We start from the raw sequence: 13,464 nt of genomic DNA on the forward strand, positions 1-13,464 counted from the left end.
GTCAGGAACTGAAATCATTTTTGAATTCAATCTCCGGAGACTACCAATTGTAATATCACAGAGCACCCATGTTGTAGGTATTGTCTCGCACCATTGATCTTGTTGAGCAATTGAAAAAATGCAATCCTCGAGTTCTGTTATCTCATCAATCCCATTCCTCCCGCTCTGAAGATAGCCAAGAAAGAAACATCTCTCCCTGCTTAGAAGCTGCTTCAGATTAGATTGTGGAGGAAGCGAATCTAACAGCTGATAATAAAAAGTCTGTCTTTTCTAACAATGAGAAAGAAAAGAATTGCTTTTAATGCTATTTTAGTAATCACATTTAATCTCAGTTATCTTTTTAAGACTTTTGATTATTATTGTAACTACATAAGACAATTGAATGACTAGGTAATAAATTAAAATGGTTCGTTCTAAGTAAAAATCGGAAGTGAAAATCAGATACATTTTGGATGATTTACAGGAATTTTAGAAAGTACTGCTGACATCGTAAGAAGAGATAAAAATACAATTAAAATCATACTCACATCTTGTGTTATCTTTTCGCAGTGAGTTGCAACAACAATAACAGATACTGAAGATGTTTCATCTTCACAGTATGTGTGGATGGACTTCAGCCAAAACACAATGTAGTCTAATAATAAAGAAATCGTAAACAAAATCACGAAAATAAAGCGCAAGATAAAAGCATTGCGTCTGTAATGTTAGTAGTTCAGACTTTATTTATATACTGATATATTTAGAATTTACATATTTATGATGTTCAGTTGATCTTATGTTACATATACATTGTATTTATAATACAATCAGATATTTCTTGTAATTTGAATTGTTTTAATTGATTTATGATCGAAAGTCCCGAATGTGTTTATTGTGGCCTGGTGAGGGTGATCCTATCAACACACATTTAATGTCGATTCTCGAGCAGTTTGATCGGACTCTTGGAATATCTGGTATATCAACATATAAATACCTCCATAGGTCCAGTCCTCGAACATTGTTCCCCTTTGATCACAATGCCTCTGGTCGACTTTGTCTCCAAATGCTTTAGTAACATCAATCACCAGAAGATAGAATGCTCTTCTACTAAGATAGACCTGATGGCAGGCGTAGTATGCACATTGTCCTCCGAAGTCTACAACGCTCAGAAGTTTTTGTTTTTCATTCATATTATATTTCTCGACTTCTAAATTAATAAATGAAAACCATGAAGATCACTGGTCTTAAACCTAACAATAAATCACCAAAATTATCTTCACAAAATGCTACTCACCCTTCAGGCGTTTCGCATTTTCATCTATTTCAAATATATCTGTGTGTACGTCCAATCCTTTCGTAGATCGTGTTTGATTTAATTCCTCTAATCTTTGTTTCCGTAGCCTTTTGAGAAGAGTAGTTTTTCCTGCTCCTGCACATCCGACCAGCATTGCACGGGCTCTATGTGTTTTATATGAGCCTTCCCTTGTCATTTCTACATATCTACATCGAGCATCGTAGTCCCAGTGCAAAATTTCCTCTGGTATGTTAACTACAAATATTGCCATTTCATTTACATATTTTGAATATACATTTTTTTGTATATCATTTTCATATTTATTTTAGTGGGTCAGTTTCAATGTATGAAAAATATTTGCAAGCATTGGTTCCATCCCGCCCTCCATATGATAAAAAAACTTACGAATAGCATTTATAAAACGTCTATTGACAACATTTCGTGCTCCCAAACTATCATATCGTTCCTCGACCATCACGTGCTTTAAAGCATCGAAACCAAGCCTCAAAATCAATTGGCGCTCCATACCATTGGGTAGGTACATGCAACGTTCTGCTTCATCTCTTTTGTACCACCATGTTCGAACATATTCAAACAAGGAATCCACTGATGAGTGATTTATATACTTTTCGTAGTCATCATCAGTTTTCAGAAAATGGAAGACAAAAAAGCTCATGACATAATGGCGAATGTTTTCAGATCGAAAACAAATTGAATTTTCAGAAATTTTTAGCATTTCATTCTGTAATACAATATCATGAATGTTTGCTTCATGTACACAAGTATGTCCATCTCCTACTTGAACATGGAATATATCTTTAATACGGTGAATGTTTTCTTTCCATGAATGTTTTAATGGAATACGATACCCATCCGCCAATAAAATGGCTAAAAGAATATCAACATTCTTGTCTATGTATGGTAATTTTCGTCCATGATCTGAAAAAAAATGAACAAGTGTACCAAAATGGTATATAAAAAGCACAAAAAACACAATTTATATCCAGATTTCTATGAACGTTTGAGATAATTGTTGTTCATTACAATATGTGAAACAAAAAGTCTCCGGTGTATGAACAGTGTTTCGACGTATTTCATTATGTTAATAATGGCATATTTAAAGTGAATTTGCAAACCAAACTATCGTTTGCATCTTTTTTTTTCTAACACATTCAATATGACAAAATTTAATTTTACAGCTTTGTAATAGACAATTTATGTATAAATACCACCAAAACAATTTCATGCATGGGTTTGTATGTACTTTTGACAAATTTTGATAAAATTGTCAAGGTTGTAGAATCCTACCACATTAAGGACAGATCATACAAACGAAAAATGTATACCTGGATCCGTATATATTTTTTGGCGTAATTGCAATGCCAATGATGCAAATAACAAATTTCTATAATATGAAAAAAATCTAAACCTTCTGTAATGTTTAAAAGTCTACTTTCTGAAACCATCCTTATTAATCTATACAATTATCTTTCACTTCAAATCCAATTTTTGTGAAGTTTTGAAAAAAAAAAAAACGCGGTTAAACTTATTCATGTTACTCATGTAAACATGACCAAAGTTGTTATTTTCCAATTTTTTCGACATGTTTGTTTGTATCATATGTCCTTAAGAAGTCAAATATATTTTGGTTTAAAGTGCGTTTTCTGTAGTTTTCTGTTTAAGTGTAACTCTTTACAATTTTGGGCACATATTAATGATATTTTTGTAACATTCTTTCAACATTTCTATATAAACTGATAGTCAAAAGAAACGCAACACCCTAATTTTAGGAGGAAAATTATATACGATTTATACCTATGTATCAAAAAAGTTAGGAAATCTAGGAAATCTAGATCTTTAACTTTGCCAAATCAGTTATTTAACGGTTGAATGATTTTCATTTAAATACCGGAAGTTGTTTTTTACCCCTCTTAACGAAATCAAAATTTTGTATTTTTATTAACATATTTAACAATATTTTGGGTTTTCAAGGTTTTGTAGCTGTTAATCATAAGTGCTGTACTAAAATCTCGGGAAGAAAAATCCTTCTTTCATTTCCGGATGAGGTGCCTATATTTCCTCAAATTTACTGATAGCAAGCATTTTCATCGCTAATGCTGGAAATTAATAAAATAAAGAAAAAAAAAAGAGAGTGGAGATGCAAATATACACTACATAATGACTCATCAGGTTCATGTGTTTCAATAGCATAAATGACAATTTCTTGACCGGAAGTCTAAGAATTACTACAATACGCTAAGTTAGAGAAAATTCGACCACAGTATCTGAAAAATATGAATTCAAAAATGCCCAAGAATATTAATTTCGCTCAGATTAAGAGAAAAATAAACCTAATGCATGGTAGAAAAATCATGATGCATTTGTTGTATATGGCGGACTGATAACGTTTTAATTGCAAGGTGGGTTGGAGGGATGTTTTAAGAGTTATTTAATTTGTTACTTTCTAAGGTCTAAAAATAATATTTATTGTTCAAATAAAGCATCAATTCTTGGTAACTTTACTTTAACCTTAATGAATTCATTTTTAATGTTATCAACCAACCTTAGAAAGTAACACATAACTCTTAAAACATCGCTCCATCCTGCTATCAGTCATATTGAGGAAATATAGCCAGCACATTTGTAAAAGAAAGTAACAATTTTTCCCCGGGATTTTGGTACAATACTTATGATTAACAGCTACAAAACCTCGAAATTCCTAAATATTGTTAAATATTTTATTAAAAATGCAAAATTTTGATTTCTGTTAAGAGGGCTAAAAAGCAACTTCCACTAATGGAATGAAGGTCAATAAACCATTAATTAACTGCTTTGGCAAAGTCAAAGATTTCCTAACTTTTTTGGTACATAGCTTTATAATTTTCCCCCTAAAATGAGTGTGTTGCATCTCAATTGACTGTCAGTATATGTTCTAGATAACACAATTCAAATTATATAATTGCGTATAATCTTTTCAATTTTATGTTGATTTCAAAAAATTAATCTTTGACTATATTTAATTGAAAATATTAAATACTTTGGTAGATAATCAAAAATTAGCAAAAAATAAAATCAGCCGAAAGTAGAATGACAGACTACATACCTGTAATTTCTTGTACATTTTCTTCGAACTGATCTTCACACAATTTAAGCACTGATTCAGCTTTAAAAATAAAAACAAAATTTGTGTTAGTGAAAATTTATAAAGGTTAAAGGTTTAAATTGAAAGTTAGATTTCAAGTTCAACATTGCAAATTTATAACCTCCTCCACTATTCCTAAAAAATGGTTTCAATGATAAATAGATCTTCAAAGTATGAAACCCTAACATTAACTTTCAATAATTTGTGGTCAAAGCCTTCTTGAAAATTTATTTAAATGTCCTCTCCGGACCGACTGAATAAGATCGGCCCAATTGAAAAGTGCTTTTGATACAATTATTTCTTTTGATCATTAATCAAACATTTTCATTTATATTTGTAAGTGTTTTTGAATAAAAAGATTGTTCCTGCCTATCTATCAATTTTTCCATCAGTCGGGAGAGAGCAAGTGAACAAATATTTAGAGATGGCCCAGGGTTATTTAACTCCAACGTCAAAATTAAAAAGTTAAATTAGAGGTACCTAGACTAAGGTCTTGTCATAAAAAAAACACATTGAAATATAAAAGCGCTTGCATCAAATGTTCATAAGTAAGGGTAAAATATTTTTTTCAAGAGTACGCCAAACTCCTAGATTCCGTCAAAGAGTTACTTTTTTAGAATCCCAAAATGCCATTAATGCAAACAATCGAAAGGTATGGGCATGTTTGCAGCGTTTGCAGACAATCAGTGACACATAAATACGAGACGGATAGGGCATAAACGGGCATAAACTAAATCTTGGTTTGTTTGGGCATAAGAAGCTAGGGAAATTAGACTCCCTTTTGAACCAAAAAGTAAATAAGAATGTGATTTTCAAATTCATTTTTCTTGTGAAACATTACACTCATGTACCTTTGAAATCACCTACAAGGAATGATCCAAAAATGCTGAGATTAACTCTATTTCCTGTTAGTTTTTTTTTTCCTTCGAACCATCTGTATGCCCTCTTTGAAAAGTTGATGAATTGGACCATTTTCTCTCTTTCTAAATTAGATACATCAAATGGTAGTCCAACTGAAATAACAATTTGAAATATCTTTGAATTTCCAGTTTCATTCCAAAAATTCAAATTTTTCTGCATACAGAAAACGTGTGATTTGCCAAATATCTTAGCCAGTAAGAATTTTTTTTTAAAAGGAACTAATATATATATAAAAAGTACCGCCAGCAATGTATATTTAACTACACAGAAGACTAAATACGCTTAAAGTGATGATGAGCTTACATGTCTCTGACACTCTGTTCACCAGATCTCTCTGCCCGTCATATATCGATAAATAGTGCATATTTAAGTCATCATCATTGTCTATCTCCCCGGTGCTGAAGTATTCAATTGCACAAAAACCAAGTTTAAATATCAACATCTCATTTAATTCTTCAGGAATGTACACATAATCTCCAAGGAATAAATTATCCCAAAATACACAATAATTATAAACAAGAGCTTTTGTTCCTAGCGATAATAAGGATTCATAATCCTCCAGTTTTCTTAGAGATCTCATGGTGAATTCAATCATAACAAGATCATCCGCATCACTTGGTCCATCTTCATCATACGTTTTAAATGAAATGGTGCTGCCAGACTTCGTGAGTATATTCTTTTTGTCGACTATTTCATTGATGACAACAATGTCCTCAGCAATTGTTCTTTTTTCTTCTGTAAGTTGAAAGGTTTCTCTGATTTTCGTAAGATTTGTGTGCCATCTGTCGTCTTCGAGAAAAATACAACGATCTTCCGAAAACAGGATGGAGAAGAGTAGTCCATGATAAGCATCAGGTATATTTACTAAGTTCTTACAGCGACCTTTAGTTAAAAGATAATTTTTAGTTAAATAATATAACTATAAGTTATTATATCGAGACACTTGCTGTGCTCGTTCCTAATTTAACAAAGGAATAAATAAGTAAATGGTCCTAATATAGATATAATTCCTTTTTTTAATCGAAAAAAATATCAAAGCGAAAAACTGTAGGAAGACTGACATAAAAAATGTTCACAGATTTGTCACCCAGTAGATATTATAACAAGCAATGTCCTATAAATTAAATGTTTTGTATTGATCTTTTGTGTACCAGGTTCTTTTGAACATTATCAATAAAAAATATTCCCAGTCTGTTATGTCAAGGAATCCTACAAATATTCATAACCATTCACTTTAATTTGTGTTGGAAGTGTTATAAAAAAAAACCGATAAAACAAATGCTTAAAAAATACTTTGATTGTAATTAAGAGTCTGACACACAATAGATACTTGATAATAAAAAGTTTTTAATACAAAGGGACCATGACTTATTTTCAACTAGTTAATTACAAGAAATGCAATGTATTGGTGCTGTTTTTCGTTGTTATTATTTTATCATTTTCAAATCAAATCCCCCACCCCCACCACTAAAAAACAAAAAAAAAAAGCCATAATTTTTTTATAGAATTCCTATTGGTGCTAGTTGACAGGTGAAAAAAAATAAACTAAAACATACCTGTATATATACTGTAAGCAGAGAATACACTGTTTATCATCTCGGCATTTATTCCGTCTGCACACTCCAGAGGATGTTTGTTTTTATTGCTACACCAGGCTCTCACTCTCACCAGTCTCTCAATTTTTCAATCCATCCATCATATTCACCACGAAAAAGGAATGGAGGAAGAACATCTTCTACTTCAACTTCATAAGATATGAAAAATATTAAGATATACTAGTATGATATTACATTATCATCATTATTATCAGATGTGCTAGATTTTTATAAGCAATATGACATGTATCTACAATTCCATACATATAGAACAAGGCGGAAATTTCGAGCAATTTATTCGTTCTGGTGTATAATTTTATGCAATTATTTAAGCAGACAGAAAATTTTTCTTTTTTGACATTTAAGGAAGGCCCATACTTTTACGGATCCGGTTTTAATTCTAAATATCAATATAAAGTTCCGATTATCACTTGTCTATTGGAATAAAATCTTTTTGGGTGATTGAAAGAAAATTAGCAAGTATATATTTGTTTATTATAGTGTTATTGTGCATACAAAGCATTTAATATACATTATTTATGGAAATTAACACTTTCCACTGTGTTCATAAGATCTATATGTCATTTGGTAACTACACAGACTCAAAATTCTTAATTGCTTTTATAGACCTAAATCTTTTTAATCATCTTTTAAGCAAACAAACCTTAGATCTATCTTTATTGATTTTAAGCCTATATCATCCATTTAATTTTTACTTTTAAAAAGTTTGCAATGAATAATTGAAAAAAAATGATATTCCAAATACGGGGGTATACGTCTTCAAAAGACTGTTTTGTTAAAATTCTCTGGTCAAACATAATAAAGTATGTGTTTTTGTTAAATTTAGATATAATACTTAATAATTCTAAAGAAAAAAATGGCATCTAAACAGAGTGGATTTTAAGATTTATAAAAAAAGGAGATATTTTGAGATTTTTTCTGGAAGACATAGACAGATTCACCATCAATTTGTTAATGTTTTGCAGTAAAAAATTCAAATATTCTCTTGGCAAAGGAATATTTTTGATCTTCGTGACTTTTAACAAAAATTTGATGTGCTTTGGTGCATATCTTAATAGAATATGATATAACACTTCTTTATGTTCAAATTTAGCTGTTGAGTTTTTTAGTGGTATGTGCTCTAAGACATGTCGTATGAAAATTATCTTGCAAAGATATGTCTTTTGTGGGTGTTTTAATTTTTTTTAAGACTTATTCAAGGTATTCAAATTAAAAAAAAATTCAGTTTGACAGAAAATTCTGAAAGTACGGACCTACCTTAAGCAAAAAATTGTAAAAAAAAAAAAAACAAACACAAAAACATTCTACAGATATCTATGTATGATAAAAGAAACACATCCCACAATAGTCGCCCGCGTGGCGCAGTGGTTAGAGCGTCTGCTCTAGAGTCGCGAAGTAAGGAGTCAATCCTTAAAATCCCACTGTGGGAAACCGGTCCTTAGGATGAGACCGGATATAAACCGAGGCCCTGTGTCAAAGTAAGTGCTGGCACGAAAAAGATCCCTTACTGCTCAAAGGCCCTGAGTGCCGAGCATAGACAAAATTAGTAGCCCTCCACCGGCAAGTTGTGGCGTCTCCATATGAGTGAAAAATTCTCGAGAGGGACGCTAAACAACATACAATCAATCAATCAATCATCCCACGATGTATAAAAAGAAAAAAAAATGTAAAAAAAAGTTTCTATATTTTCCAAATACATACACGTACCAGTAATACAGAAGTAATTTTGGATTAATTTGTTTCCAGAAATTTTACAGTAATTGAAGTAAAAACTCACTGTCATATTTACGTAAAATACTCAATGCCTCCTCCGGCTCTATTTCTATTATAAGTCTCATGATTGTTATGTAGGGTGTTCCAGTTTTAGAATCCTCAGATTCATCCTCCAACTCCGAGTTGGCAGTGCATGCCTCCGAAAAGTCGTTTAGACATTCTACTGAAGCCACTTGTATGAGGAATTCTCGATCTATGTAACTCTGCAGGCATGTTATTTTGAAGATTTCTTTGATCTCAGTATGTCTTGATTGGTTGATTTCCACCCTGTTACTATTTTTATGTAAAAAGTTTTCCTTTAGCAGGTCTTTCACCGTCCTTGCGACGTTCATATCACCTATACACACACAGTCGTCCAGAGGGATTTCTAAGAAACCGTTTTGACCATTCAGGTACAAGGTAAAGAGAAGTAAGGATTGGTCCCTCGTTAAAATTATCGTCTGCTGGCTATCTATGTAAAATAATTTTTTTTCAATGTAAAAATATCCAACTTTACATGAAATCAGTAAGAGATAAAAGTCCAGTTTATTCAACAATATGGGAAATCATTGAACCACTTAAAATTCTTAATTCGGAATAATTTTGTGGATAAGGTATAATTGATTTACATGTATAACTTTTAAAGAATTAACGTATGGATATAACTGTTCCTAGCATACTGCATAATCCTGTTTGACTTTACTGAAATGAAATTCATTTATTGAACAGACATGGGATTCATTAACTATTAGAAGATATTGAATTAACGTCGAGAGAGAGAGAGAGAGAGAGAGAGAGAGAGAGAGAGAGAGAGAGAGAGAGAGAGCTATATTTGAAGATACTTTAAGCTAATCAGTACCTGTTTTCTTAAGCTTAATTTGAGGACTAGAATGACTTGCATTCCCTTCTCTGGAATAAATCTGAAATGATATGTTATGTAAATGATTCCCTTAACTACTCAATATACATTACAAATCTCTATCTCGACAACGGGTTGACTAAAAACGTTCAATTTAGACCTGTATATATCATATAATCATCAAGTTTGAAGAAACACTGCAATAAGCTTTGACAGTATTTTGATAAGCACCAAACATTTTATTTTTTACCGATATACTTAATTTCACTTTAATTATAAAGGGAATTTGAGAATGAAACGTATTTGCATAATTCATTTAAGATAATATTTTTGAAAAAGCAGATATTTAACTTACTTGCCATTCTCTTCCAGAGACTTCAGAATTCATATTGTCTACCGTCAAATACCCTACTTAAGAAGCTACAAAAATAAAACAACATACAAGAAAAAGTTTTTAAAAAAGATATTCCGAAACATTTAACAGGAAGCCTTACAAAGGAAACAATTTTAAAGTTTGATCTTCTTACGTAGAATTTTTATTAAAGATTTCCCCCTCATAGATTCCTTTTGTTAAACTTTAATCATCCATGTGGCCCCACCCTATCCCTGGGGGTCATGTTTATAACAAACTTGAATCTACAGGATCTGGGAATGCTTCCATAAAAATATCACCAATCATAAATTTGTTGCTTTTAAGAAGAATAAAAAAATTTCCTATATATTAATATGAAAAACTTTGATCAGCCATTGTGGCCTCGCTCTAACCCGGGGGTCATGATTTGAACAAACCCGAATCTACACGACCTTGGAATGCTTCCACATCAGTTTCATCTTACCTGGCCCAGTGGTTCTTGAGAAGAAGATTTGAAAAAAAAATGCCATTAATCTTCCATTAGTTCATTATAATTTCCCCTTGGAAGAAAGTGAAGACCTTCATTTGTACAAAATTGAATTCCCTTTACACCAAAATACTTTGCAAACGTTTAGTTGAAACTGGCCGTGTGAGTCTTGAAAAGGGGATGAAAATGTGAAACGCCAACGACGACGACAGACAACGGACAAATTTTGATAAGAAAAAGCTCACCTGAGCCTTTGACACATAGACAAATGCATGGGATCGGATTGACAGGCAAGTCAGACATTTGATCGTTCACTCACTGAAAATAACATTCAGGTTATATTATCAAGAAATAACTCGCCTAATTAAACAAAGAGGCAGTCAAAAATGTAAATATTAAGAGATTATCGACATATTTTCCAATATAAAGGAAAGAAACACCTTCAATAAAATAAGAACTCAAAATTAATATAAAAAGTGAACATTTTCAAATGAATGAAATAAAGATAAGTAGAAATAAAAGCTTCTTTTTCATTAAGGTTCTTTTCGTGGTGTTTAAATATATTTTTAGGCGTGCTGATTCTTAACCTATTGGCATGACGAGCTCTGGCTACATGTAATTATTAACATACCTAAAAATAACTTGGTTTTTAAATTGTGTATTTGACAACACACTGTACACGGTTTAAAGAACATTAACTCAAATAAAATACCAGAATTTGCAAGAATTTTTAAAACCAATTTTGCCATTTAAATTACTAAAATATTGACGTGTTGTATTTATTTTAGAGAAATGCAACCAGTACCGACGTGATTCATCCTTTATTTTTATACCCCCGCTTGAAAAGTGGGAGAGTATGTAGTAATCGGTAAGTCCGTCCGTCCGTTACGCTTTGGGGTACCCATCTCTTATCCACAACTCCTCTCATACCACAGAAGGAAATTTAATGGAACTTTCACAGCATCTTTATTACATATTGCCATTGTGCACCTTCTATTTTACTGTTTGATCTGACAAATATTTTGGATTTTCCAGAGCAAAACATTGATACTGCCATTATATTCATATTGGAGGCAGGGGTTTTTATTTAGTGAGCTAATTGCTCACAGTACCTCTAGTTTAATAATTAGTCGCAAGACATATTAGGCGTATATGTTTAAAAGAGTTTAATGATTCATTTAAAAAGAGGATGTTGTGAAAAGAATTCAATATATCAAATATTCATGAAAATTTAGAATCAAGTAAATTCTGCCAGATTGATTTAATAAGACATTTAAAAACTAGAGGTATATATTGTGAGCTCCATGATATCCCCATCCCCCGCTATCCATATGAATATAATGGTAGTGTCCATGTTTTACTGTGGGAAACCCAAAATATGTGTTGCAATGTTAATATGTGATAAAGATTCTGTGAATGTTTCATTGGGTTAACTGAAGTTGCGGATAAGAGATGGGTATCCCAAAGCGTAAGAGATGGACGGACGGACATACCTATTACTATATATACCCTTCTGCTTTTCATTTGATAGCCTTTATATATTTTACATTTTATTTGAATGCTCTAAATGTTCCACTTTATTATTTTTTTATTTACCTTTTTCATTACCCTGAATTGACGAAGGATTTTCCCGTTGTTTCAAAATCATGACAAGGTGTTACCTGTCAGGAGGAGATGCTCATCCTCCATGGCACCTGATCCCACTTCTGATCTGTTGGAGGTCAGTGTTTGCTCTGCTCCTATTTTGTATTGTTTTATGGACTTTGATATTGAATACTGTTCGTTATCTCCATATTCTTGAATTTATTAATTCGTTGTGAATGATACACATGTTTTCTTGACCAAAATCCTAATCTTTAAAATGTTTTGGTCACTTAAAGAAGTAAATATTCACAAACAGACTTACCTCTTAGCATTATATACTTATTCCATCTACTATCGAGAACGGCGTATGCGAGCCAAAAAAATAGGGACTTGTTTTAAACATTATCCTGTTAATAGTCATAATTAAGTTCAGCTGGTTTTGTGTGGTTTAAAATTACAGATTAGTTTAAATGTGCATGTCCTTGTCTTTGGAAACAATTGTTTTTCATTAACAATAGCGTTATTTTAAGACTAATTATTGTGCCTCTTTTTTTTTTTAATTTGGACGTCAAAACAATTACTCTAATCTCGAAGAGTGGCATATCATAAACGTTTGTGTACGCAAACTGATATCTTTAGTGCTCGCATTACATCGTAGCCTTTTTGAAAATATCTTATTAACAACGTGTTAAAGGAAAAGAAATAAAATCTCAATCAGCCAATTTCAGATAATATAACAATGAAGTTTTTTTTTCAACTTATCAAAAAATAAAGTGAAGGTATTTCACTTGTAAAATTTGCTATATCAAGGATATTTTTAATGAGTACTCATATAGTATGACTCAAAATTGCAGAGAAAGTAGAAGTTCAGTGTACATCTAACTTAGCTACAGTAGAATTAGGTTGAACTTTGTTTTGATATTATGTATCAATCGATATAAATATTTTTTTTCCTATTATTATTCGAGAACAATCGTAAGTGGAGGGCACAAAGCGATACAAAAAGGAGACAGGACCAAACTTTTACGGAAATTGACATTACACAATTCTACATTTTTTTTAAATACCCCAAGATGCAATGATTCGCGATTTCAAGCGATGCCAGATGATTTAACTGCATCAAAACTAATTACTATAAAATGTTCTCCTTTTGTTATTCAACATTTAATCCAACTTAACAAGATATAAAGGCAAATCACTGATCACTATTAAATTACAATATGACGCCATCTAAAAAAAAAAAAAACAATGGTGTAATTTGTATGGAATGAGAGGCAGATTTATGTGAAAATTTTTGCAATAAAAATGTATAACTAAATATTTATTGCTGATATTTAATAGCCTATTTTTGTAACTATTTATCTTATTTGCCACCCATGGTCACCGATTTTGATGAAACTTTAGCCATTTTTAGTACTTAGTACCAGAAACATAAATCCATTAAACTGTTATTATGTTCCCCAAAAGCAGTTGGGGAA

General features: G+C 31.6%; 2 protein-coding genes across 2 annotated transcripts; both read right to left on the reverse strand.

Moving 5' to 3' along the window:
• Positions 1 to 1,265: 1,265 nt before the first annotated feature.
• On the reverse strand, positions 1,266 to 6,932 carry LOC134252605 (uncharacterized). The gene is made up of 5 exons (XM_062735101.1): positions 6,893 to 6,932; positions 5,640 to 6,218; positions 4,377 to 4,436; positions 1,679 to 2,212; positions 1,266 to 1,528 (listed from the first exon to the last, which is right to left on the reverse strand). The coding sequence occupies exons 1-5, from the start codon at positions 6,930 to 6,932 to the stop codon at positions 1,266 to 1,268; spliced, it is 1,476 nt and encodes a 491-aa protein (XP_062591085.1).
• On the reverse strand, positions 4,377 to 9,984 carry LOC134252616 (uncharacterized). The gene is made up of 7 exons (XM_062735109.1): positions 9,919 to 9,984; positions 9,564 to 9,624; positions 8,730 to 9,176; positions 6,893 to 7,080; positions 5,640 to 6,218; positions 5,267 to 5,428; positions 4,377 to 4,436 (listed from the first exon to the last, which is right to left on the reverse strand). Exons 1-4 carry the CDS (start codon positions 9,949 to 9,951, stop codon positions 7,001 to 7,003), a joined length of 621 nt encoding a protein of 206 aa, XP_062591093.1. The 5' UTR covers positions 9,952 to 9,984; the 3' UTR covers positions 4,377 to 4,436; positions 5,267 to 5,428; positions 5,640 to 6,218; positions 6,893 to 7,000.
• Positions 9,985 to 13,464: the final 3,480 nt, after the last annotated feature.

The sequence above is a fragment of the Saccostrea cucullata genome, unplaced genomic scaffold (genome assembly GCF_032062105.1).
Source record: "Saccostrea cucullata isolate Sc308-1 unplaced genomic scaffold, CSIRO_AGI_Scuc_v1 ctg355, whole genome shotgun sequence".
NCBI classification, from domain to species: Eukaryota; Metazoa; Mollusca; class Bivalvia; order Ostreida; family Ostreidae; genus Saccostrea; species Saccostrea cuccullata.